The following is a 27,713-nucleotide window of genomic DNA, read 5'->3' on the forward strand; positions in this document are numbered from 1 at the left end:
CAGTTTCTTTCTTATTTTCAAGTTATTTATCATATTAATGTTTATAAAGAAAAAAGAAACAGTTTTATTTATTATAGTATTTATATTATTTACTTATTTTAGGTTATAGAGTTCTGGTTGTAATTATTTTTGCTTTTTTGTTATGAATATTCGAAAGAGTATTGTTGCGTGCGCACCATAATGTCGTATGAAAGAAAACGGATCAATATGGTGACGTCACGCCATTGAGCGTTGGAACTAGAAACTGTGCTTTACTTCCCTTCGTGATACGGAAATATCTGCAGTTTCCTACTGATATCTTTTTTAGTAACGACTGCCACGAAAGTAATGTTTATACTTCATCCATAAAGTATCTATTATTTTAATATCCTCTTAAAAAGTTTATTTTTATGCATTTATACTTTATTGTACACCATAAATAGATTGTAAATAAAGCCTTAATATAGTTATACAGATTGAATAGTACATTTGGCGAACTTTATGATCATTGAGCCATTTCTTCCAAACGGAAAACGGGAAATTTAATATAAAGACGTAGTGGTAAATATATAAATTAAAAAGAATAAATATCTATTATATTAAAAATTTAAGAGAAGTATATTTAATAAATATACGTTAAATCTTTTGGTCAATTTTTTGATTTCAATAAATCGTTACCTAAATAATTGTTTTCAGAATTGTATCACAAGACGACCAACGCTGGTGGCTCACGTTAACGTTTACAAATACTCTGGCTTTATAAGTCACTATCGTAATATTTTATAGCCAACATCCTCCTCCTATAAATAGGCTTCGTAACGGCAAATAAAACTAGAATTAATTGTTATACTAAAATTTGCAACTTCGAGTTAACGGATTTGCATTCGAATAGTTTGATGAGATAATATGTTTATTATTGGGGCAGGGCATAGTAGGATGTATCCTGCTTAAAATCTGTAGTAGCCCAACTGGGGAAGTAATTACCTAGATCCTACAGAAGATTAGAGCTAAATAGCACTGCTCTCAAATAGTCTTCTGTTCCTGTGCTGAGTAAGGTGGCCAGAGTCCATCGATAGCGTAAGCAACGCGCTTGCAGTTTTGTTTTGTGGTGCAGGCGTCTATAGACTACCATAACTGCTTACCATCAGGTAGGCCGTGCGCTTGTTTGATGAGCTGGACATCTTACTCTTCTAGTCGTATTGTGGTTACGCTAACTTTATAATTCACATAATACTTATATTCATACTTCAGCTATGTTTACATCAAGGTCGGTAAGATTCCTAATTAGGAGCGAATAATGATTCTATGGTAATCGCAACGCGTCATACAAAACACGAACGCGTTTAAAACAATAGTTACAAGGTATATGATTTCGCTCCAATGTGATTAAATTCCTTGGGGATGACACTTTCGCAATTAGAGAATCGTCTACATTAGGAATTAGTGTGAAAGTAGCTTATTCTCTAGTGCTTTATAACAAAACAACCCTGTTTCTGTAACGTCAGTAGCAAATAGCGACTCTTTGATTTTGAATTCCTTGTAAATCCTTCAATATTAAAAGTTAGAAAAACAATTAGAACATTCTTCACACCATTTAAGTTTAAATATTTATCTATGTGTTAATTTTTTTGTTATATTCTTTGAATTTTGCGAAACAAATAAATGGAGAACTCTTTATAAACAAAAACTATGGTGTATATTTTTTTATAAAAAGTGGTGCATTATTAAATTTTATCCGTAATTTTAAATACCTACTAATTTATTTCAATACGTAGAGTATGATCCACTTTGATGACTAGAAAAAATAATAATATTTAAGTTGTTCACTAACGTTCACTTTTTGTATTACACGGAATGCCGTCTATTACGAACAATATTTCGGCGCGACTGAATTAAGGCCGCAATATAAGACGTTGATACGTAGCTTAATGTTTACAAAGCAAAATGTTACATGTAAACATTATCCTTAGAAACTAATTTGCCGATAAACAGAGTAAGTGTTCGAAATGGGTAGATCAAACTCGTTTTACACAACAGATATCAATAATTAACAAAAGTGAACTCTTTAGCTCGCTCCTACAGGTGTAATTGCTAGCAGCACGGACTGTTTGCAGGCAATCGTTAATTTTATTGAAAAATATTTCATTTAATTGGGCAATTAAATATATTGATTAAATGGTTGTAACTAATTAAAAATATAATATAGAGTAAGCAAATGAAACGAAATATCTTCACTTTATGGTTATTTTTCGATTTTAGTATGAAAGAAACTTATGCGACGCACATATGCACCAAACATTTAAGATCCAGATGTGATAATTACACACGTAATAGACGCGTAACATTGGCAGCTAACGCGTGCCGAGCACCGAACGAGATTCTCAACTGTTTTATTTTAGAGCTAGCTCTACGCTTCGGCCGTGAAATTGTTGCAAAGGTGTTCGAATATGTAGGTAGTACATTACTCAAACCTGATGAGCAATTTGCAATGTCTTTCGTTGACGGCGCTCAAATCAAACGATATTAATTGCTACTAGTTTGGTGCTTTGAGAACAAGCAAATTTCATATTATGAGAAAATTAGTTCTCTATTAAGGCTTTTGTGAACATAATGAGATATTATGAGGAAAATCCTTGATGGTTAAATCATTGCACCAGTTTTGTTTATTTTTCATTTGAGTTCTATCAGTGAAATGATAATATTTATTAACATTGTGAGAAATATTGATAACGGCGTCGATGTACCAGATTCGATTAATTTCATAATTTTATATTGTATTATATCCAGATTTTTAAATTAAAATTAGTACAGGTATTCAAATATATTGAAAATTAACATACAATCAAATTAAAATATAATTTAGGAAACATTATTGAACAATAGAGTTTTAAGTTAAATCGAATTTATGCGTGGCTGTTATTTAATAGACTTCATGATTTTGAGTTTTGATTTTTTCGAGATATATTTATTTATTTAGATTCACCACGAGGAATGTTATATTATATCTATTCTTAGGTTTGTTATTTTACAATAAATTGCTATACCTGTATAGGTATGTAGGTAACATTAAAGGTGAAATTACCTTGAATTATTATTAATTATTGAATTATTAATTAAAAAGAGAATTGAAATTAATAAAATCTTTTATGTGACAGCTTTATTTATAGTCTTCAAATTCTTTTGTTATCGAATATAAGAGTATAGTTATTCAAAGTTTCTATTTAGGTCTGCATTGTGGTTTTGAATGCTCTAATACATACTTGCATTTGTTGTATCTTTTATAATTAACAAATTGTTTATGCATAATACTGTATATGCGTTTGTTGTTAATTTGCTTGCGTTATAATTATTATGTGATATTAATCACGTAGGACTCTACACGTAGGACACTAGTCTCGAGCGATATGACAGTGAAGATATAAGCAATAATCATTTCCAGTTTGATTAGTTTAATACTGTAGCCTTATTGACCGATATTTGTTATCTACGTAGAACACTCCTTCATTACGAAAGATGTTAAAAATAATAATTAAACTCAAAAAGGGAAATACAATTTTTCGTAAGTTGCTTATTAGAAAATAAAAGGTTTGGTAATTTGGTTTATCGTTTTTTTTAAAGTAATTTATTATTTGCTTTAGAAATTTTAAACATTTTTCTTCTTGATAGGCAAGATTTCACAATCTAACATATTTAGTTATTAGACGACTGTGTGTGAATTGCATTAGGAACCTCAATAACCTGCACCAGACCGACTCAATCCATACATGTAATACCGGTTGAATGCCTACTATCATCGGCAATTGCTATAATTGAATCCGCTGCTTCGGTTGGCCGAGCATATATCCCACCGGTTATAGCCAGTGTATTTCTTTAATGCCACATCGCCTGGGATTTAAAAACTTACTTGCTTGTTAACTGAGCAGCTCTCATTGTTTCTAATATGCAAACACACTTCCATTATCTTATCATTTGACACTAGCCCAAGCAACGCGCTAACGGCTACACGCCTCGTGAACGATAGCTGTGATGTGAAATCTGTATTAATTGATTAATAATAAATAAGTGTCGTATTAAGGAAATGTACAATAAGTATTTTTTACAACTATTTTTATAAAAAATAAACCATGACTGAAAGTTCTTTAGATCTCCAGGAGCTAGAAAAGTTAAGGTATGTACTACTTTTGTAAGTTTGATTAAAAAATATATTGTCACTTTAAATATTGTTATCTATTTATTTGTACAAAATAGTTATACTCACATATTACATGTGTATTATTCTAGATCCACGACTTGTATAGATGAAACACCATGTCCGAAGGAGAGTGATCCAGAAAAAACTCATAAATGGCAAATAATTTTAGAGCCAGCACTGGTTGGTGCAATGATGGCGATCAACCTTGGTCAGACTTCTTTGCAGAACTTTTACCTGCGGACAGCTTGCAGCGTAGATTTGGGCTATTCAATAGAAATTTGTCGAAAAGGTGTAGGAGAAGAATTTCGATCAGCTGAGGTAAAATTAACTTAGAATAATACTAATTATTCAATTAATAGGCAATCGTATATAAGCAAGCGGAAACGGAAATACCTAATGTTGTCTCGTGTCTGAATAACAATTACACAAACCTAAAGTATATATACGTAAGGACGAATGATAATAGTCTTTTTGTTTAAAGTATTTAAAATGTAAGGTAATCATCTTACAAGGCTATGTTACAATTTCAGTATCACATATAATTTGTATAAATTTTTTCATCAACCTTGTTTTTTAAAATGAAAATAAATTGTAGAAAATTTATACAGCTCTCATTTTTAATAATATAGCCAATGATTTTAAAAAATCGCTCATGATATCATCTTTTTTAAAAAAATATTTTTGTTCTAATAGTTTATTTAATAACTCTTGCTTTGTTCTAATACCTGATATTTGAATGAATTTTAAGAGCATATCATAATATACGTATGTACATTCATTCATTACAGCCTATACAGTCCACTGCTGGACATAGGCCTCCACAAGTTTACGCCAAAAATAACGTGAACTCATGTGTTTTGCCTATAGTCACCACGCTGGGCAGGCGGGTTGGTGACCGCAGTACTGGCTTTGTCGCACCGAACGTATGTACATACTAAAATGTAAATATATAATTGTATTTGCTCGCAAACGAAAAAAATCGACTTCAATTACATCGACAAGTAATACAACATAGGTAAACGAATAAATAGTGAAATAAATACGCGTTTACAAATATTACTCAAAAAGTTGTTATCAGATCTCGATGAAATTTAAATGTGACCACACGATAAACATCAGCTTTCGATTAAATTAAAAATCATCAAAATCGGTACACGCAGTAAAAAGTTATGCGGTATAATACAACGTATACGAAATGAGCCTCACACCCAATGGCCCCCAAATCCTAGGATTTGCTCCTTTGTCGGGGGTTCGGAAAGACACACCACATGGGCCCAGACCACGAAAAACGTCTGTATAGCCAATACAAATATATGCCATGTGCGGGGATCAAATCCGCATACGCCAGCGCAACAGCCAAAAGTCAGTATTGTCACCGTGGCGCTAACGCGTCGTCGAATTGTACGGTTTCTGCTGTTTGTCATGACAAAATTATTTTGGTGGTATTCTTTATCTAGTGCAATATATTTATTTATTTATTTATTTACACTTTTTGCACACCAACACAAAAGTAACATAAGTTTAATAAGGTTAAAAAAATAATAAATTTGCATTAGTTGCAATATATTAATATAGGTTATTATAATAGACTAGCTTTCAAATACTATATGATCAATGAATGGTTTTGTATTTTTCAGGCAGAAAGTCAAGTTATCGTATCTGGTATCAACGTGAGTAGGAGTTTTGTGGGGTTATTAATTTCAACAATAGTTCTATTATTTGTTGGCCCGTGGAGTGACTGCAGTGGAAGAAGGAAGCCGCTACTTATCCTACCCTTACTTGGAATGTGCGTTATGACAACAGGAGTGCTTTTAATGCTCACGTTTCCTGGAGCTACCACTATGCAAGTGCTTTACGCTGTTCAGATTCCCATATCATTGGGTGGCAATTTCGGCTTACTATTAGCAGCGTCCTTCAGCCATATTGGTGACGTAAGTTTGGTTGTTTTATTTATTTTTTTATAAATTATACTTTTTTACTTACAAGTCATTTAATAATTAAAAGTATGAAAAAGAAAAAAAAACAGTTTTAAAAGACTTTGATACCCGCTTCATTAAAAGTTTTTAATTTCTATAATTCTGCTGCTTTCTTTGACGGTAGGTGCTTCTATATCTGATTACTTTTTATGTATATGTTAGAATTAATTATTTCAATATTATTCGGATAGCTTCTATAATTTGATTCATCTTTTAAGTATTATTTTGTTTTCTTTAGGTTTTTATACTAATGTTACCATTTATCTAATTTTTTATGTTTATTTGATCCATATGGTGAAACTTTCTTTAAAATTTATAGTCCCTACTTAATAAGTAGAGTTCCGTAATTAGAAATAAACCAAGCAAACTGACTTTTCCGGTTGTAACATTAGTATAGATAATTATCAAGAGTTTGTTAAGACATGCTAATCAAATATCTGCTGGTATCTACCATTTAAGAAAAAATGCATTACAAAACCGTTTGAACAGGGACATTGTAGGCAATGAAAAAACAAATTTTGCAGCATAAAAACATTAAACATAAATACAATGAACTAGGAGATCTACTTGAAATAATAGTAATAAAAAATAAAGCACAAGGAATTGTTTGTTACTTTGAATGTAATATGTGTAATACATAATATTATTAGACAAATATAATACATAAATAAATAAATGTGATACACAATAGACAAAGTACAGTAAAGCTATAAACGTCAGTGCGGTTAATACTGCTCTTCTACTACATATGGATATATATATTATAGCAGATATATATATTATAGCAGATATTGCTATGTATCTATTGCAACATATGCTTGTCAAGATAATTCATTCATCTGATAAGGATTTTTCGATACAAAATATGAAAGAGCTCATTGATAAATAATAACGAATGTCATATGAGTTTAATTTATATCCTTAACAATAGGTACTATTATAACAAATTAATATTCCTTACTTATGTTCTTAACCGACTTCCAAAAAAGAAGGTGTAAATTCGATTGTATTTTTTTATGTATCCTCAGAACTTTTGACTGGGTGGACCGATTTCGATGTTTTTTTTTTTTAAATTGAAATGAGTTGTGTGTCATGTGGTCCCATTTAATTTTGATTGAGACCTAACAAGTACTTTTCGAGTTATATCTAATGACGCGTATTTACTTGGTTACTTTTTGGTCGATCTACGTTATATACGCAAAACTTTTCACTGGGTGTACCGACTTTGATGATTCTTATTTCAATCGAAGGTATGATGGAGATCTAATGACTACTTTTGAGTAATCTTTGATAACAGGTATTTACTCGATTATTTTTTCGTCTACTTACGTTGCATTACTTGTCGATGTAATTAAAATCAGTTTTTTTCGTTTGCGAACAAACACAATTATTGGCCATGTTTATTATTGTCAGTCTTTTAAGTATTAAGTATGTTTGTGATGCATTTATGAATATATGTATTTACTTGTGTAGTAATGTATTTATAAGCATTTGTCACTCATAAATTTGATATTTGCCTTTTTAAATGTGAATGAGATAAATGTCTAATTTTGCACACCTACAAACACTCGCAATGACAGATATATCTGAAAGTTGGCTCATAGATAATGATTTTAGTATTAGGCCCGCTTTTTGAAATTATTTAATATTGATTTGCGACATAATATATTGATTACAATAAATAAAATTAATTTTTCAGTGTTCTCGAGATCGACATATATAGGCCTAAATTGTAAGTCAAGTGAAGGTTTTATATATATTTTGTAAATAGAACACATTCCTATGACATATTGTTTGACTCTGTAATTTTTCTAAGACTTATGTATGTTGGATAAGAAGTAAACACGGCTTAAATATGTAATTAATAGTTTTATTTAATATATATTCCAACATCAAGTCCCTTCCATCCTTTTAATCATATTTTAGAGTATAACCATTTGGAGTTTCAACATTATTTTATAAATTAATAAAAAATACAATATTATCGATATACTTCAAATAGTCTCGAACGTCACTTATCGCGTAACGAATAAAAATTAAATACGACTATAGTTGCCCCTTCATTGTACCTTGTTACATGGTTTGTTTTTTACCTATCTAAGATATACGGGTATAATAACCAATCTTTACTAATAATCCAAAATAATTAGGTGTATAAAATGTTTCCCTACTGGTCACCTTTTTTCTTGCCAAGAAATTGTATACAAAGATTTTTGTATCACGATGTATATATACTACGATTTTACTTTTCCTCGACACAGCCAGAATTAAATGTCACAAATGTTTCAAAATCAACGGCTCTCATTGTGGTGAAAATCCTATTTTGAGCAGCAAATATGCAGCAGCTCGACTGGGGTAGTACCTCGACCTTACAGAAGATCACAGCTAAATAATACTGTTTTCAAGCAGTGTTGTGTTCCTATTGGTAAGTAAGGTGACCAGAGCTCCCGGGGGGAATTGGGGACAGGGTCGGCAACGCGTTTGTGATGCTTCTGGTGTTGCAGGCGTATTAGCTACGGTAATCACTTACCATCAGGTGAACCGTACGCTTGTTTCCCGAACTTGTTCTATAAAAAAGAGGGCACACAAGACAAGCACAACTACCCGGGGATCATACACGTGGTTACTTTCGCAACCGCCAGCTGCAATAACCTTACTTTTTTTTCTTCATGGATACCCTCCAGCGCGGGGGTGCCAGAGGGTTATGTCAGACTCCTACTTACTAAAAAACCACCACGTGTGAGCAGTCGTCCGCCTGGGTGGGGCGAGATGGGGTCGCGCTAGCATTCTCCACCTGCCCCGAGCAATAACCTTACCTATGGTAGCGCCATAAATATATAAATAAAATATATTAATAAACAAACATAAGGGCAGGAAATGTTTGCCATTAACAGGGATCGAACATGCGACTGCCGTCACAACCGCGCCACGCCAACTCTTAATTTTTAACTAATACAAGTGAAAACTGGATATTAAATAAATTCTGAATATAAGGCTCTACTATTGAATTACATTTCCGTATTTTACACATCGAACTGTTTGAGCATCCGTTAACATGATAAATACAAATTAATTACAGCTATGCCATGCCACTGGACGTGATGTGACGCGCACGATGGGAACCCATCGGGCCGCGATACAAATAGCTCACGTGGTGGGTTCCGTGAGTGGGCCCCTCCTGTACCGGCGCCTCGGATTCTACGGTGTGTTCCCACTTGTTTTATTACTACAGGTAACTTCAATTACTTAATATAATGCTTTTAATAGTCGTGTGGTGGATATTTTTTATGACAATGTGGAGTTTAAGATGATCTAGAAAGTATTTAAGTACAAATTTTATAAGGCTGAAGAGTTAGGTTATCAAACTAATTTCAGTAACTACTCAGTCACTAGTAGTTAGATAGCCCATTTATTGAGGAAGGTTATATGCCTTATAACATCAAGCTGTGCTATAGTTATAAGCAATAGGAACCGAACAGCAATGAAAACTGTTGGCAAAAAGGATAATATTCATTGATCTTGATAGCATAATGAGATAATATAAAAACTTCTATTCAAATGAAGTCGCGGACAAGAACTAAGATTAACATACACAATACAATGCTTAACGAAAGGTAATCCTGGGATTAACCGACCTTTACTGACTTCCGAAAAAGAATGAGGTTCTCAATTCGACTGTATTATTACTGTATTGTTGACTATTTATGTATGTTATCTTAGAACTTTTTTACGGGATAGACCGATTTCGATTTGTCATATGGTCTCATTTCAATATAGTCATTTCGATCTATATTACTTATTACTGGGTGTACCGATTTTAACGATTCTTGTTTGCTGATGCTGTTGCTTGAAAGCTGATGTTTGTCCACACAAGACCCTATTTAAATTTGATTGATATCTGACAAATACTTTTTGAGTAATAATCTTTGAAAAAGAGTATTTACTCTACTTTTATTTCGTCTACCTACATTGTTGTCGATGTAATTGATGTCGATTTTTGTTTTCGTTTGCGAGAAAACGCAATTTTTGTTAAATTTTTCTTGAGCTAGATTATCATATATCAAATAGATAACAACAAAACATATATCTATTTTTAAAATAGATTTAAAATCTTTTAAAATACACTAAGCAAATGATACGTAGTTTTGTTATTTATAAGAGTTGTTCCTTAATTAAACATTTAAAAATTATACGAGTAATAAATTAGGCAAAAGATTACGAGATTACTTTTATGACTTACAGATATATTGATTCAACAACAGACAACATAACAATATTAATGTACTAATTCATTTTCTGTGATATACATACTTTATTTACAGGTATCATCCCTTATCTATGTGATAGTGAGGGTCAAAGATGTCAATGTCAATCGTGAGAACAAAGTGTCTGTGTTAAACTGGAGACTGCCGTTCAACGCCGTTCAATGTCTGTTGAGAAAACGGGAGGGCAACAAGCGAGTGATCATTCTACTCATGCTCGTAGTGGGACTTGGAGACAGAATTTTACTTTCTGGTAATAAATTACTTATATTATTGACGATCGATTATATTGATCACTGATTATATTAGAAAATTAGAACTACACTGATACAAGACGTAAGTTCCGAGGTGGTAGTGGAACTGTAGTTACCCTTAGTCGCCTCTTACGACACCCACGGGAAGAGAGGGGGAGGCTATATTCTTACTGCTGTAACCACACACCATATAGTAATATTCGTTTTTTAGTTATTCGTAAATAAAAAAAGCTTATAAACATCGATAACCATAACGCAAAGCTTGATACACCTGTACACCTAGGTTGAAAAGTTTTATAAATTGTAATGCATTTCTACAGAAGTTTAAAAACTTCAGTTATATACCTACATAGAATACCGAGGAGGATACGTGAGAAAAGTGATTACAAAAATAAAAACACACATTAACTTAATTGTTAGCTATATTGATACATGCAAATTCATATCACGAGCTAAAATTCTGAATATTGGTATCTCGAAATTTAGTTAGATCCTTTGGGAGAGTAGTTAAAGTTAAAATGTACTTTGTTTTAATTTATGAATGCGTTGTCTGAATGTATTCTAAATTTTTGTTAAAATGGATATTATTTTAAACATTATCTCAAAAATATTTAAGACACTTTCTTTTTTTACCTCAGAAATTACATAATATAACATTCCTTAGTACAATGTCAACATAACATAGAACCTGGAATGTACAGAAATCCTTCAACGTACAGCTCATCTTAAGGTGGCGTTTATTTACTACTTTACTTTATACAACTACTACCATATATATACTTAATTTTTTAGGTTTCATGAAAGGGATGGAAATTGCGAACTAAGTAACGCTTACCTTACTTATTATTGGTTGTTTGAAGAGAAAGAATATTGACCTTAACGAAATTTAACTTGTCGTATTTTTTGACAAAAATAATGTCAAAAAATGATTCTATCGTGGTCCACTCCAGTCCACTTTCTGTCAGTCACACTCTAATAGTAGATGTTTGCTTCAATATTTCTACAATTACCACCCATTAATCATAGTTTTGCACTGATGTGAAACTGGTTTTTCTAGTCTGACGTCGAGTGGCACATTAAATAGATTTGTTCTGATCTAGAAAAATTATAAAAACGAATATCTTTTAGGGTTACGTACTTAGAGAATGCCAATGGAAACCGATTACTGTATTATTGTAACCGAAATCTAATGAAATATTAAGTATAAAAGTATAAGCAAGTTTCAAATAAAGTTAGAAAAAAAATAATGTTATTTCAGTATGTTTTCCTAGATTTTAATTGTACAGTGGTACGCAACACTGTATAAGCCTTATAACACATTTCAACCGGTAATTTTTTATTTTTTGAGTTCAATAAACGGATCACATGGGTGCTCTGCTACTTTGCTAATGTGTAGATTGCCATAATTTTAATTTATATATAGACTGGCGTCAAATAAATATCAAATAATAAAGGAGGTTCAAGGAACGAAAGTAAACACTAAATTAAATAAGAAATCTGATAAATAATGCATTGCAGAAACACATAGCTTGTCGTCAACAACGTCAGTAAGACTCTACACCTTTCCCCTCATAATTCTAAAACGGTATCAATGTACGGATTTCAATAAAAATAACAAAAACCTAGGTAAAATCATCAAATATAAATTCATCAAATTAAATCCCACTTGTTTTGAAGCTCTGTATTTGAAATCGAGGTTTGACAAAATAACGAGATCTGAAATAAGGTGATTAGACTACTAGTAGACGCTACCTCCATTAAGAAAAATACACCATTACAAGCGTTCTATACATTAAACGTAGCTTATAGTCTAATAATTTTTGCAATAATGATGATTGGAGTAGGTTTTGACCACAAGTACCGTACTTTAAGTAAGATGGTGGGGACACCCACGAGGACTGCACCATCACCCAGACCACGGCAAACATCTGTATGGCCAATACAAATGTTTGTCATGTACGGGGATCGAGCCGCAACCGCCACCGCGAAAGACTTAAACCAGTTCTGTGACCGTTGCGCCAACGCGTCTTTTTATATATACCTGTTTTTTAATAATTAAAAAAAAAAACTAATAATAATAATATGTGACATCAAGACTTTATGAAGCAAAAACTCAAATCAAGAAATTAACTTCACTCGAAACCATTTATTTCAAATTCTCTTACAAAATGTGAACAAACTTGAAGTTCAATGAACTTTCTGAATGCAAGTTCTTAGATGAAGAAACTAAAAGTCGATGATATCTTAAATTTTATAACCATGTAGCGCCAACAAAACGAAGCTACTTGCCATGTAATGCATTAATTAATAGATTTTCTATACAAAATATTTGATAGTATGGTTTTTTGATAGTAAAAGAAAGATAAATTGTCAGAAAATACGCACTATTACGCAAGGGCAAGTCAAATTAGGACTTGCATTTGACCAAGACACTATATCATATTCATCTTTTACGTCAATGTCTACGATTAGGTCGATGGAATCGAACTGATATCTAGATAAATCGATTTACAAATAATATTAAGTACAGAATTTGTATGTGATCGAGTTTCATGATAAATACCTATTCTCTTGCATCATATAGATTAAATTAATGTGATAAAATGTTATCTTTTTTTTCACATCAGCCTTTCGCAGTCCACTAATGGACATAGGCCTCCATAAGTTCACTCCATTTTTGGCGTGAACTCATGTGTTTTGCCCATAGTCACCACGCTGGGCAGGCGGGTTGGTGACCGCAGGGCTGGCTTAGTCGCGGTGGCGCTGGGATGGCGCGGTCGGCTTTTTAAGTTCCAAGGTAGTAGTAGAACAGTGTGATCCCTTAGTCGCCTCTTACGACACCCACGGGAATAGAGTGGGTGGCTATATTCTTCAATAATTCTTTTGCTAATTCTTTTTTTACCGACTTCCAAAACAGGAGGAGGTTTTCAATTTGATTGTTTCTTTTAATATTGATTACGTATTAAATATTGTAATGAAATTTAAATACAAGTAAAAGTGTTTTATAGCAAAGCATTCAAATTATCTACCTGCACAGCTAACTCAAGAAGAAAAGTAGGAAAAAATTTTTAGGTAGGTAATTTTTAGAAGGATAGTAATAACAGGAGATTCTCGAAACTAAAGTTGATTCAAAAAATTATTTCTAAAAATTAATCCCCTAAGGGGATTAAATATGGTTTTAAAACTAACTGTAACAAACTTGTCATTAGGAGAAATCCCATGGGCTTACGATGAAAACGTGAACGTAAACGTGGCAGTATTTTAGTGTTCATATTCATGGAGGTGGAATAATTTATTTTTGTTTCAGCGGAGGTACTTTTGGCTTACATGTTCTACAGATATAAGTTCCAATGGGACGATGTCATGTTCGGATCTTTTCTCGCTTACAGAAACACAATTAGTTTTATTGGTAAGTAAAAATGTTTTTCGAACTGTAATGGTTGATGAGGAATGAACTGGTTGACGTCCGATTATTTTACTTAGTACGTACAGTGTAGCCGCTGTAAATTATATAAATTTTCTTTTTCATTTTGTGGTAGTCAGGAAAAACTTACCTATACAAGATGGCATTTATATTCAATCCATACTAATATTATAAATGTGAAAGTGAGTTTGTTTGTTTCAAATTCATGGGTCGCGAACTTGGGCAGGCCTATACCCAGCAGTGGACTGCGGTAGGCGGAAGTGAGTGAGTGTGGTTTGATTTTGTTTTAAAATAATTTAATCATAACTGTATTGAATCAGTAGTTGGTATGATTGATTTGTTGTAATGTTGTATAAAATTAATTTTATGTATTAATTTTTTTTGATTGATTATGATGATTAATTAATATATGAAAGAAGTTTCCTATTCGTATTTGTTTATCTAATTATTAATTTTACTATTGCTTGAATTGGTTGAATTATTTCTAATTAACGCTCATTTACGAATTGTTTACTTTTGGAAACTTTATTGCTTGTGTATTAGCTGTATCAGTTTTTTAGTTGGTTGTATTATTGTACTGTTTAATTCCTAAATAAAATAAAATAAAAAATAAAACTTGCGGAGGCCTATGTCCAGTAGTGAACTGCAATAGGCCGAACTTACTGACTGAGTAACTGTAGTTTTATGTAAACAAAATTATTTGGAGTTATAGTGGGAGTACAAGTTTGGTTCCAATTACCGTACAAGTTTGCCTGAAAGAAAGTTAACTTGCCTAAGACAAAAACACACAAAGATATATAAATATATAATAGTAAATATATACTTGGAATACTTAACTTTTGTTAGATTTCCCATCCCGTTATAGTTTTATATTGTTAGTTTCAATGAAAGTGCGTAAAGAAGTTATAAACGGGGAGAAAACACGCATTAATAAGGATTTTAGGTCAGCGGAATCTCAGGGGGAAGAGCATCATACAAAGAGAATCCCAATTTAGGATAAGAAAAGAATATATGTTCTGGGGTGCCTTCGTCTAAACCACATTCAACAACAACAAGGAATGTAGGTGTGTTCCTAACGCCAAAGAGTCAATTTGCACTTTATTATCGCTGCACAAAGTTCAAATTCAATCATATCTATCAAAACAGTGTGCGTGTTCGCTAGGATGATCTTATTTCGCGTTCCAAAACTCAACAAAAGTGATAATATCGCGAACCCGACCAAATTGAATAGTCAAATGTAAGAACTAGATTATTAGTACTGATTTTTATTTTGGTTGGCTTCGCGATATTATTTCTTTTGTTTTAGTTTCGGCACGCGACATAAAATGCATTATTTTTCAAGTCATTACATCTGTCAACCAAATCGCCTTGAAAAAGGGTTTTATTATCTTTAATTATTAATTTAATCTCACGTCACGATCACGCCAAATCGGCGCGATCGGGCACGACGCATCGCGCGTTCTGTGACGTAGATTTGCGCCACTTTTAAATACAATCACGTCGGTTAATAACCCGTCTATCTCTGTGTTATGTCATTGAGGCACACAATTTTTAAATATTTGTCACCTTTAGGTTCCCACTGTCTCTTTAGATTATTTTCCAATCAGGTTTGAACCCTAAGTTCGCCTCTTAGTTTGATACCCTCTAGCAGACATCCCAGTGGGGGTTTTTAAGTGGATCACAGAAGGGTGGCCAAAGTTCGTGGAAGCGAAGATACTTGGTCACCCGAGCTGAACCTCACACTCCACCCTATCATCAGGGTGACGGTTCTGTTCAGGAGAATTTTTTGCGCCGACTATAAAATAGGTAGGAACAAAAAACTGCCACATTCCAAATCTTTTTGACAGGACGAAGTCTGTCGGATCCGCTAGTTATTTATACATTTTGTTAAGTTTTACACAAAGTAAAAAGTAAACAAATATTGGTAGTGTAGGTACTTTTTATAACAATAACGTTAATATATTTAAACACAAAACGCTAAGAAACAAATTGAGTAGTATATATTTAGAAATCATATAAAAATTGAATTAGAACTTGCTATTAACCTACATTCCTCGATAATGTGTTTAAGTATTCGCAACAAATGTTTCATATGACGCATATATTTAGTTTTAAGCGATCTTTATCTCAAATGAAATCTGTACAAAACCACTTAATATTTAATTAATTATTTTACTTTTAATTGTAGGTGTGTAGACTTTGAGACTTGTAATGAGTCATTGAGGTCAATTCAATCTTATCATTTTTTTAGAAGATGAAATATATTAAGTTAAGACACCTAAAGTAAAACTCTACTAAAAAGATTGTATACCTAAATACTTTTTTATCAGTTAAGGCAACCGAAGACGTGGATTCCACTCTTATCACAGCTCCTGTTCCCGTGCTCATTTTTGACTGTACAATTGTAGGGAAAAAGTGCTATAGGAATGAAAATATATATAAAATGTATATGTAAAAAGAAAGAGTGTAGCAGTATAAGCACGGGTCAGATGCCCCTGGGGGAATTTATGTCAAAATTTTGATGACGAAATCACCGTGTTAAGAGGAACATTTCCCTAGGTTACCACACCTCTGAATGCGCTAGTTTTTCAAAAAAAAATTTTTTTCAAATTTTGAAAAAATTTTTTTTTTTCTCTTGCAATATAATATTTATTTGTAATTTTTCTACCAATCGCTAGATACACTAAAGAAGCATTAAATAAGGTACTTTTGAAGTCTTCGCAGCAATTGATATATCGGAATATCACAAATTCAAAATTTTAAAATTTTAAATCTCACGTATTTTAAGAGACACTATCACGAATTTTTTTGTATAAATAGCCCTTACTACGCTCTATAAAATATATTTTTTTCAAAATTTTCTCTAAGGTAGATCAGTGTTAAAAAAAATATTATTACTATCCTGATATGAATAATTGAGCATCTGAGCAAGTAATACTGCTATAATTTTTAAATGTAATTTTAATATTTACGATATTAATAATTATAACAGTAAGAAATTGATGTGCGATTTTTGTTTTTTATGTTTAAAATTTTTTTATAATTCTTAATGATGAACTTTTACTTGTTTTATGCATTAAGTTGTATTTCTACTCAAGAGGCATGAAAATTAAAAGATTATTTTAGCTACGTCTAAAGAAATTCTTTTGGTTTGTGTTTTATTTGGGAATGTTTTATATGAGGTTAATTTATATGTATATTGTTACTATTTTAGTTCTCGGTTTATTGTTACATTTGTTTCGAGCGAGCATCTAGTCGTCGCTAAACGTATGTTTCTTTTGTCTGCTGATACGAAATCATCTTATTACGAAGTTGACTGCCATATAGTTCAATATTAGTGATTCTGATATAGTGATTCTAATATTTTATACTGTGATTTTGAATAAAAATAATTTTAAATAAATTATTTAAAACTAACATTTAAAGGCGAAAACGCAGTAATGTAACATAGTGACATTGTATTTAAATAGTAACATTTCATGTGATCTTAGCTATTTATCTTCGTTGATAAAAATGCAGAGTGATAAAAATGTCGCGTATTGGGAGCGACGACTAGATGCTCGCTCGAAACAAATGTAACAATAAACCGAGAACTAAAATAGTAACAATATACATATAAATTAACCTCATATAAAACATTCCCAAATAAAACACAAACTAAAAGAATTTCTTTAGACGTAGCTAAAATAATCTTTTAATTTTCATGCCTCTTGAGTAGAAATACAACTTAATGCATAAAACAAGTAAAAGTTCATCATTAAGAATTATAAAAAAAATTTAAACATAAAAAACAAAAATCGCACATCAATTTCTTACTGTTATAATTATTAATATCGTAAATATTAAAATTACATTTAAAAATTATAGCAGTATTACTTGCTCAGATGCTCAATTATTCATATCAGGATAGTAATAATATTTTTTTTAACACTGATCTACCTTAGAGAAAATTTTGAAAAAAATATATTTTATAGAGCGTAGTAAGGGCTATTTATACAAAAAAATTCGTGATAGTGTCTCTTAAAATACGTGAGATTTAAAATTTTAAAATTTTGAATTTGTGATATTCCGATATATCAATTGCTGCGAAGACTTCAAAAGTACCTTATTTAATGCTTCTTTAGTGTATCTAGCGATTGGTAGAAAAATTACAAATAAATATTATATTGCAAGAGAAAAAAAAAATTTTTTTCAAAATTTGAAAAAAATTTTTTTTTGAAAAACTAGCGCATTCAGAGGTGTGGTAACCTAGGGAAATGTTCCTCTTAACACGGTGATTTCGTCATCAAAATTTTGACATAAATTCCCCCAGGGGCATCTGACCCGTGCTTATACTGCTACACTCTTTACCGTATCTGTCGGTAGTGATTTTCAGTTACCGTATATTATTTAAAGACTTTGGAAGCGCCATTGTCATCTAGGTACCTACGTGGTGTAGGTGCCGTGTATGTAAAATGTTATAAAAATGTGATAAAAAGCCTATAATTTTTAAGCATTGAAGTAATTGGTGTACTTATTCTGGTAAATAAATATAAGACGTACCTATTAGTTTTCAATTATGTTAATTATGATTTTATTAATTTTTTCAAAACAATTTATATTGTAACAACTACATTAATTTAGATTTAAAGTAGGCATACATTTACAAGAAATATTTTTTTGTATCTTTTAATTTATGAATCTTAAAATGTTATGTATATATGACATACATTGTTATTATGAATTACTCAATTGTGAATGTTTTACGCGTATGTGGTAAGTGTGCTTATGCAACTAGATTAGTTAGTAAATGAATTTTATGAACGCAGGTACTCTTCTTATCCTCAACGTCCTGAAGCGTCGACTCCGTCTATCAGACGAGGTGGTGGGGGTCCTGAGTTGCGTATCCTACATGCTCGCTACCAGCTCTCTCATACTTGCGTCCACTACTGTCTTCGTATTTATGAGTGCGTATAAGTTTACTAGTTATTTTGTAAATGTCCTCATTTTGAAGAGTGTGTATGCTAACTCGTAATATTTGTGTTTTCTTCTGAATCAGTTGTCTTTTTTCTAAATGTTTTTATTTAAGTAGACTTCAAAAGCACCTTTAAGTAGTTATGTAATCATATTAATATTAAAAAAATAAATATGTTTAAAGTGAAGCTACCATCTATTTGGAATGTAGATTCTGCGGAGAAGAATTTTATGATAACTGTCAAAAGTGGACGACTTCATTGAAATGAATTTACCAAAATTAAAGTTTAGTAATAAATAGTTCTACAAAATGTATATTTCGTTTCAGTTCCTGGAATCGGCATTATATCCCAGGGTTCCCAAGTGGTGCAGCGGCCATTACTAAACAAACAGATACTGCCAACAGAACAAGGTAGTGTAACTGTATAAGACATTTTTCGACCCGTAATAATATATTAATAATTGAATTGAATTGAAATGATAATATATTTAATAAAATAAATGTATACCTATTAACATACATTCATTTTATATTTAGGTTCGTTAAACAAAAGTATAAATAAAGTGATAACCATAATGTTATAGGGAAGACGTGAAGTAGACGTGAAAAATATGAAAAAGTTATATTATTGTAAAAAACACATTTCATTTGGTACCACTCTTCAGTTTATTAAAAATATTAATGAATTTATGAACAATTTTAAATACCTTTGTACACATTTCCATTGATCCTATAAACCATAGTACTCAATAAAATCTGTTTATAATAAAAATTAAATTTCATAAGCGTGACTATCGGTTCAACGTTCTACAGTACAAAAAGTCCGCTCTTGACTTTAAATAACATAATTTAGATATAACTTTGTGCTCTACTAAGTATTATTTATAAAGTTTTGATGTGGTTATTCTCAATAAAAAGTAAAATCGAGAAGACACGAAAAAGATGAAATGGTACGGTAGAGAATATAGTTTCAGTTAGATTTATTTAAGGATTCATCATCACTTCATCATTACTTCAGCCTACCGCAGTCTACTGCTAGACATAGGCCTCCATAAGTTCGAGCAAAAAATGGCGTGAACTCATGTGTGTTGCTCATAGTCACCACGCTGGGCAGGCGGGTTGGTGACCGCAAGGCTGGAGTTGTCGCACCGAAGACGCTGTTGACGGTCTTCGGCCAGTGTATTTTAAACCCAAAAATTGGATGGTTATCCCGCCATCAGTCGGCTTTTTAAGTTTCAAGGTGGTAGTGGAACTATGTTATCACTTAGACGCCTCTTAGACAGGGGTTGGCTATATTCTTTGCTGCCGTAACCACACAGTAAATATATGTAATAATTAAGGACTATATTTGTTAAATCTCTACCTAAAATAAAGCGGACGTAAAATAAAACTATGATACTTAATATTCTGGAAATACCTAGAAAAGTAAACTATTGTTTACAATAGCTCCGCTTAATGATAATAAGACTTTCACCTATACTCTGTATAGTTCTGTGTATTTATTATTAAATTTGTACTTTATTTACTTTATCAATGCAAGATGTAAATTAAAAGTAAATATGAGTAATATGTAGTATATATAGATAAATAATAACTTAAATATAAAATTCTCGTGTCACAATATTAGTTACTATACTCCTCCGAAACGGCGGGACCGATTCTTATGAAATTTTTTGTGCATATCGGGTAGGTCTGTAAATCGGCCTACATCTATTTTTAATACCCCTAAGTTATAAGGGAGGGAGGGATTAAGATGGATAATGACATATATTGCATAACGTTTGGGGGGTCAGCTAGTATTTAATATTAAAATAATACCAAAAATGTGCACGGATCTTCAAATCGATAGTAAAATAAATAAATTATTTATCTCTAAAATCTAAATCATGTTTGATTTTAGGTGCCTTATAATAATTATTTTTCATGACGAACGGTCTTTTGTGTGTTACAGTGCGACAATTTTATTATCATTATTACTTTTCAATCAAAATCCCATTTTCAATCATTGATTGCCTATATCTACGATGACATAATTATAATTACGTCGCGCCTTCACTAATGTGTATTGCCTTTAAAGTTTCCGTGGATAAATGATATCTGTAATATCTAATCATAATAATTTCTCAGTACACTTCTATATAGGTATATACGAATAAAAATTATTCCAAAATTTAATTTATTAAACGCGTTCTTACAATACATTTTCTGAAGTTCAACTACTTCTAACAAATGAAAAATATTAATAATTATTAATAATATTTTTTTTAAATTCAAATTTGACATTGTATTTTTGTAATTAGTTGTTTTAGTTTTAATATAATGAAATTATTGTTAAAATTATTTATTTGTATTTGGGATTATTTATTATTAATGTGATTTTATTTTTTTTTTATTTTTTTTTTATTTTATTCGACGTCACAGGAGACCGAAGAGCTGGCAGCTACTTCGGACAAAGAATTAGTCTAGCTATTCAAAGGGGGAACGCTGCCAGTATCTTCAGAACCTTGCCTAAAGGGACTCCTTTTAATAATATTTTTTAGTTATTATATTATGTATATATATATATATATATATATATATATATATATATATATACTAGCTGACCTGGCGAACTTCGTATCACCTTATTTTTTTCTGAAATATAATAATAACATAATATATCAAAATAAAATATAGCCTATCTTTTAAGTTGGATCAAACTGCACACGGTGTGCAAATTTGACTAAAATCGGTTAAGTAGTTTAGGAGTCCATTGAGGACAAACATTGTGACACGAGATTTATATATATTAAGATATATATATATATATATATATATATATATATATATATACTTAAGGTTTTTTTTTAGTTTAATGTAATTTATCTGTTAAATATAGCTTAACTATTTTATTATTGTATTATTGTATTTTACAAATTGTCGTGACATTCATTAATCTTTCTAGTTGTATTTGTGTTATAAGAATTGTTTAAGAAGAATTGTTTTATGGGCCGATTGTTACCTGAAATAAAGAAATTATTATTAAATGATATATTTATCACAGATATAATAAAATCAAAATATAAGCAGAATAAAAGTATAACTAACGTAATATGTACGCATTAACTGCGTAAATGTGAAGTATGTTTGTATACAATAATTAAGTAATATTTTTCAATGCTGTTTTGCGTATCTTCATTATAAGGAATATTTATTTATTTGAAAAGCACACTAACAACATACAAATAAAAAATTTAAAATTAAACAAGATATAATATTCTAGTATGTAAGTTTGGTCAAACCCTTTTTACTTCATCTGGTGGAACGATTGTTGGAAATTAACACCTTCTCGAAAGATTACGAATATGTAGCTTAAAATCTGGAGCATTTCGACTGGGAAAGATTCCCAAACTTTCAGAAGAGTCAAACCATTACACTCTCAATTCGCAGGTAGCCAAAGTTCCGTTTAATCGCCTTTTTACCCGACTGCAAAGGAAGGGTTATGTTTTCCGCGGGAATCTTGTATGTGTATAATATTATCTCATATCTGCAGAATCGCTAAACAGATTTACATAACCGGGCAATTGTTGACTTAAGCAGTCACCTATTTGCTAAAGTTCAGGCTTACGTTGCTTTGAGCAGAGTGAGATCTCTCTCTGGGCTTGCTATCAGTTCTCTTGACCCTAAAAAAATATTTAATCAACCACGTGATGTAAACTCTTTTAATGAATTGAACCGATTACGTAATTTGTCTAACTAAAAAGACATAAATAAAATAATAATAAAAAAAACCACCTGTGTGAAGAAATACTAATAGAAAATCAACCGTCGATAGTCATCGAAGGTGATTTTATCGCCGTAATGTCGGCGATGAAGTATAAATGCAGATCTTTATCCCCCTTCAACAAAGTCTTCGCTCTCCAAACTCTGGCACCAAGCTGCACAGAAGATAAACGCACGAGAACAACGAATCTCAGTTTACATCTGTCAGGTTCATTTCTTCGACTAGCACCTCGAGAGTCTTCTTCATTATATCCTCAGTGGAATCCTCTTTGACTCCATGCTGATTGCTGAAGTAGATAGAACCTTTCTGCGTGAGTGTGTTTCCACGCGAGCAAGCCAAGGACTAAAAGATCTTGGGCTTTCCACGCACTCAAAGCCTTCCACACAAATGTTTTAAGTGTGAAGACCTCCGTACTCAATGTTTTTACGGTGGGGTTAGACGGTGCAGTAGCTAGGATGTGCTTCTCGTACTCTTCCATCCGGCTATTTATCCAAGAAGAGTGCTCCTCAATGGTCTTAAGAACTCGTTCAACTAATGAACCTATTTTGTTTAGTGTGTGAGAGTGTAAAGTAAATATTCAACCAAGGGTAGGAACATTTATTGAAGCATAAATAAATAAAATTATTGAATTTAAAATTCAAATATAAATAACAGTACAGTAACATATATATTTAACAGACTCAAAACAGTAGATATAGTATGATTGCTCTAAAATTCGATGCTGGCCCTGTATCAATTAATGTCATTCAAGTATACGCACCAACTTCTGCGTTAGAGGAGACAGCTTCGAACCAGTTTTATGATAATGATGATGATACATTGTGGTGCATTAAGCTCTGATCCTTCTTCTACATGGGGAAAGAGGCCTATGCCCAGTAGTGGGATATTACAGGCTGAAGCGAGACCATTTTTAAAAAGTAGTTGACACGAAGATCAAGTCAATAAAAATAGATCCATTCGACTCTAGCAAAGCTGATTGGAACAGCTTCAAGGAGGTTGTTTTAAACACTGCTGAAGAGTGCAGCAGACTATTTAAATCTAATAAAAAGAAGAGGAGTGGATTAGTAAGGTTTCATGGACACTGACAGAGGAGAGGAAGATACTGAAGAGTTCAGGGTTAGTAACTGATACCCAGCGGGAGCGCTACAACCAGCTCCATGCTGAAGTCCAAAGATCAACTCGCAGGGATAAGAATGAGCACATTAACTTAGTTTGTGAGGAAATTGAGAGGCACGCGGATAGAGCACAAACTAAAGACCTTTTCATTAAAATCAAACAACTAACTGGCACTGTCAAACCGAAGACTTGGATACTTAAAGACAGTAGAGGTAACACCTTGACAGAGCAGGAACATGTTCTTGAAAGATGGAGGACCTACTGTTACGAGCTCTATCGTGAAGAATCGGGACAACTGCTAGAAAGAAAATGGATTGACCACCCCGAAGAACCTAGTATATTGCTGTCCGAGGTGGAGGACGTAGTCGTTAAACTAAAGCATAAAGCTTTGGGTCCTGACGGCGTTTCCGCTTCTATGGTTCAAAATCTCGGCATTGAAGGGACCAAGATTCTGGCTGATTCATGGCCGGCAAACTGGATCCAATCTGTTGTCATTCCTCTCCATAAGAAAGGTTCTACTAAGAAGTGGGAAAACTACCGTACCCTCTCTCTCTCTCATGGCTCATGCGAGCAAAGTTATGTTACGCATTAGAAGCGCTAGACTGTCATCTTACACCGCCCACCAGATATCGAGTGAACAAGCTGGCTTTGTAGCCGGTAAGAGAACTCGTGAACAAATACTAAATGTCCAGATTCTCATTGAGAAGTGCCGTGAGTTTAACAAACCGCTGGTTATGTGCTTTATAGATTACACAAAAGCGTTTGACTGTGTAAGGTGGGAACGTCTGTTTGATGTGCTCATAGAAATGGGTGTTGCTCCTCATCTCACTTTCTTGATACAGAATATGTACCTTGGACTTGGAAGATGGAAGCAGTTTCGTGAAATTGGAAAACCATTTGTCGAAGCCCGTTACTAACTCCGACGTTACTAGCTTCGGATGAGGAGGAGATGACAGTTCTACTGAAGAAAGTGCCAAGTTCGGTCTTAAAATTAGCCATACAAAAACTAAGATTATGGTTGTAGATAGAGCTCAAATTCTACTTCACTCGAATGCACTTAATACCTATGAAAAAGTCAATGAGGTAGTTGCACTGAAGAAATTCACAGACGTGCTGGAATTGCTAAAAGTACAATGACCAACTTAAACAAGATATGGAGGAATCGTGGTATCCATCGCAAAACCAAGGTCCGTCTGGTCCGAGCTCTTGTGTTCTCGATATTATTGTATGGCTCCGAAACTTGGTGCCTCTGAAGTCGCGATAGCAGCAAGATCGATGCATTGGAAATGTGGTGTTGGCGAAGACTACTCCGAGTCCCTTGGACTGCCATGAGGACGAATGAGTCAATTTTACAAGAGCTCAACATTACCAAGCGACTCTCAACGATCTGCATGGAGCAGGCTCTTACCTTCTTCGGGCACATTATGCGGTCTCCTAAGCATAGTCTCGAGAAACTTATAGTACTGGGTCAAGTTCAAGGGAAACGTGCCAAAGGGAGGACACGCCCAAGATGGTCTGATGTCATCAAGAATACAGTGGGAGGCAGCTTGCACTGTGCAATACATACTACTTACGATCGCCTTCAATGGAGACATATCATTCGTGGTCGCGATCCTCATCATTGAGGGAACGAGGAAGAAGATTAACAGTTAAAAACACGTCTTGACAGCTTATTTTAGAAGAATTCTAGCCACAAAAATTATTCTACCAATTTTTCAGTTCCATTAGTAAGATATGAAGATATGAGATTAGATGAATACCTCAAAAGTAATCATAGATTAAAAATTGTGTGTATAATTTAAAAATAGTCAATTTTCACAATTACTTCCTTGTTGTAGGTTATTTTGAAGAGAATTTTATAAGAGATATGTGAAAGAAATTCGTTATTTAATATGTAGTCTAATGTAATAAAAATAAATTGACGACGCGTGTGTCCAATGGTCACAGCACTGGTTTATAATTATTACGCTGGCGGTTGCGGGTTCGATCTACGCACATGGCAATATTTGTATTGGCCATACAGATGATACAGATTCCAGACACCCGACACTAAGCTAATCTTTGGGGGCCGTTGAATGTGAGGCGTTTATTATTTATTCTTACTATTAATGTCATATAAGACTTTTTAAAAGTATTATTTCATAAAGCGTGTCATAAAGATATTATGTGAGTCATTTATGGAGTTATAAGATTGAATACAATATGATGGATTCAGAATAGTAGCTCATTTTGTTTACATGCATTAGTGGGTCGTAAACAAAGTACGGAGAAATACAAAGATATGCACGTAAGGAATACTTTTGTAAAAATATAAGTTTGATATGATAAAAAAGATAATACAATAACATCATTGTTATTTTAGGTTTATTAACCTGATTCTTCGTATTTCTTAGAAATTTGTATTATGTCTGCAAAAGATTATAATTAAGTAAAACTACTAGATTTTCCTTATATCAATCAAGATATGACTAAATTTATAACAAATTAGTATAATAATAAACGTATAACACTCAACGGCTCCCACTATGATTTACTGCTGTTGTAAGGATATACTATTTTTTTTAATTATACTCGTATACTAGCTGACCCCGCAAACGTTGTTTTCCATATATGTCATTACCCCCTTAATCCCCCCCCCCCCGTTGTAACTATGTATGAAAAATAGACGTTGGCCGATTCTCAGACCTACCCTATATGCACAAAATTTCATAAAAATCAAACATCTGTATGGTCAATACAAATTTATGCCATGTGTGGGGATCGAACCCACAACCGCCAATGCAAAAGCCATAAGCCACTGCTATGACAGTTGCACTATCGCCTCGTCAAAAATACAAAAGGCAGTTTGTTTAAAATTAAAAATTACATTATTTAAGTAGGCTTCAAAATTACTTTTAAGCCTACTTAAATAAAGTAATTTTTAATTTTATATAAAAGACAACAAATAGTACGGATTGGAGATATTGAATACATAAAAACATATTAAATTATACAGTTTGTTGTATAAATTGTATAATTTGTGCTCGCGTGTTGTAATAACTAAATGATTTACCAGTATGGTCAAAAGTGAATAAAATATTTGTAATGTATTTCATATTTGTAGTCCTTGTTGAAGCATAGTTTGTTTTCCTTGAGAACTTGCTCACAAATATTTTTTTCAGTAAAAAAACTGTAAAAGATAATTTTAACTAAGTTTAGATTAATTAAAGAATTCAAAATATATAGATTGATTAACAATAACAAATTAAATGTTATTATATTTAAAACAATTTCGTCACTTTGGTTTCTTTGAGCTCCAATGTAAATTATTATCTCCATTACATTGTACCTAATTATCTTCAAGCAAAAATTTCAAATTAGTTACTGAAGTATATTAATGTAAACATAATTAATAATGACTTCTTTATTATAGTGAAAATATTTTTACAGGTAAAATCTACGGGATACTGGGTGCTCTAGAATCGGCAACTCAAACCTTTTCATCGCCCTTATATTCACTGCTGTATACAAAAACTGTGTCGACTCTACCCGATGCTTGGCTCATACCGGGCATCGCTTTAGCGTTATTACAACTACTTTCATACTTAATAACCAAAAGACTGCGAAATATACAACCAGATAGTACTATACAACAAGAAAAAAATATACCCCTTCCGGTTATAGAGAAAGGCACAGATGCTACCAAAGACAATGATCTCATATTAAAAGAAGCTAGTAATAACACAAAAGATTCTTTATAAATTTCAATATTGTATTCGTATTTACTATTATCGAATAAAATTTATTTTTGTAA

General features: G+C 32.3%; 1 protein-coding gene across 1 annotated transcript; it reads left to right on the plus strand.

Annotated features, from left to right (window-relative positions):
- Nucleotides 1-4,103: 4,103 nt before the first annotated feature.
- LOC123658048 (proton-coupled folate transporter-like) lies at nt 4,104-27,713 on the plus strand. The gene is made up of 9 exons (XM_045593531.1): nt 4,104-4,147; nt 4,261-4,489; nt 5,809-6,102; nt 9,227-9,379; nt 10,470-10,662; nt 13,971-14,072; nt 18,896-19,033; nt 19,369-19,452; nt 27,350-27,713. Exons 1-9 carry the CDS (start codon nt 4,104-4,106, stop codon nt 27,658-27,660), a joined length of 1,548 nt encoding a protein of 515 aa, XP_045449487.1. The 3' UTR covers nt 27,661-27,713.

The sequence above is a fragment of the Melitaea cinxia genome, chromosome 11 (assembly GCF_905220565.1).
Source record: "Melitaea cinxia chromosome 11, ilMelCinx1.1, whole genome shotgun sequence".
NCBI classification, from domain to species: domain Eukaryota; kingdom Metazoa; phylum Arthropoda; class Insecta; order Lepidoptera; family Nymphalidae; genus Melitaea; species Melitaea cinxia.

Excerpts from the sequence above, each read along its gene's own strand:
- LOC123658048 (XM_045593531.1), top strand. The coding sequence starts at position 4,104 with ATGACTGAAAGTTCTTTAGATCTCCAGGAGCTAGAAAAGTTAAG. Across the intron at positions 14,073-18,895 it reads AAACACAATTAGTTTTATTG|GTACTCTTCTTATCCTCAAC; the intron begins GTAAGTAAAAAT and ends TTATGAACGCAG. Across the intron at positions 19,453-27,349 it reads GATACTGCCAACAGAACAAG|GTAAAATCTACGGGATACTG; the intron begins GTAGTGTAACTG and ends ATATTTTTACAG.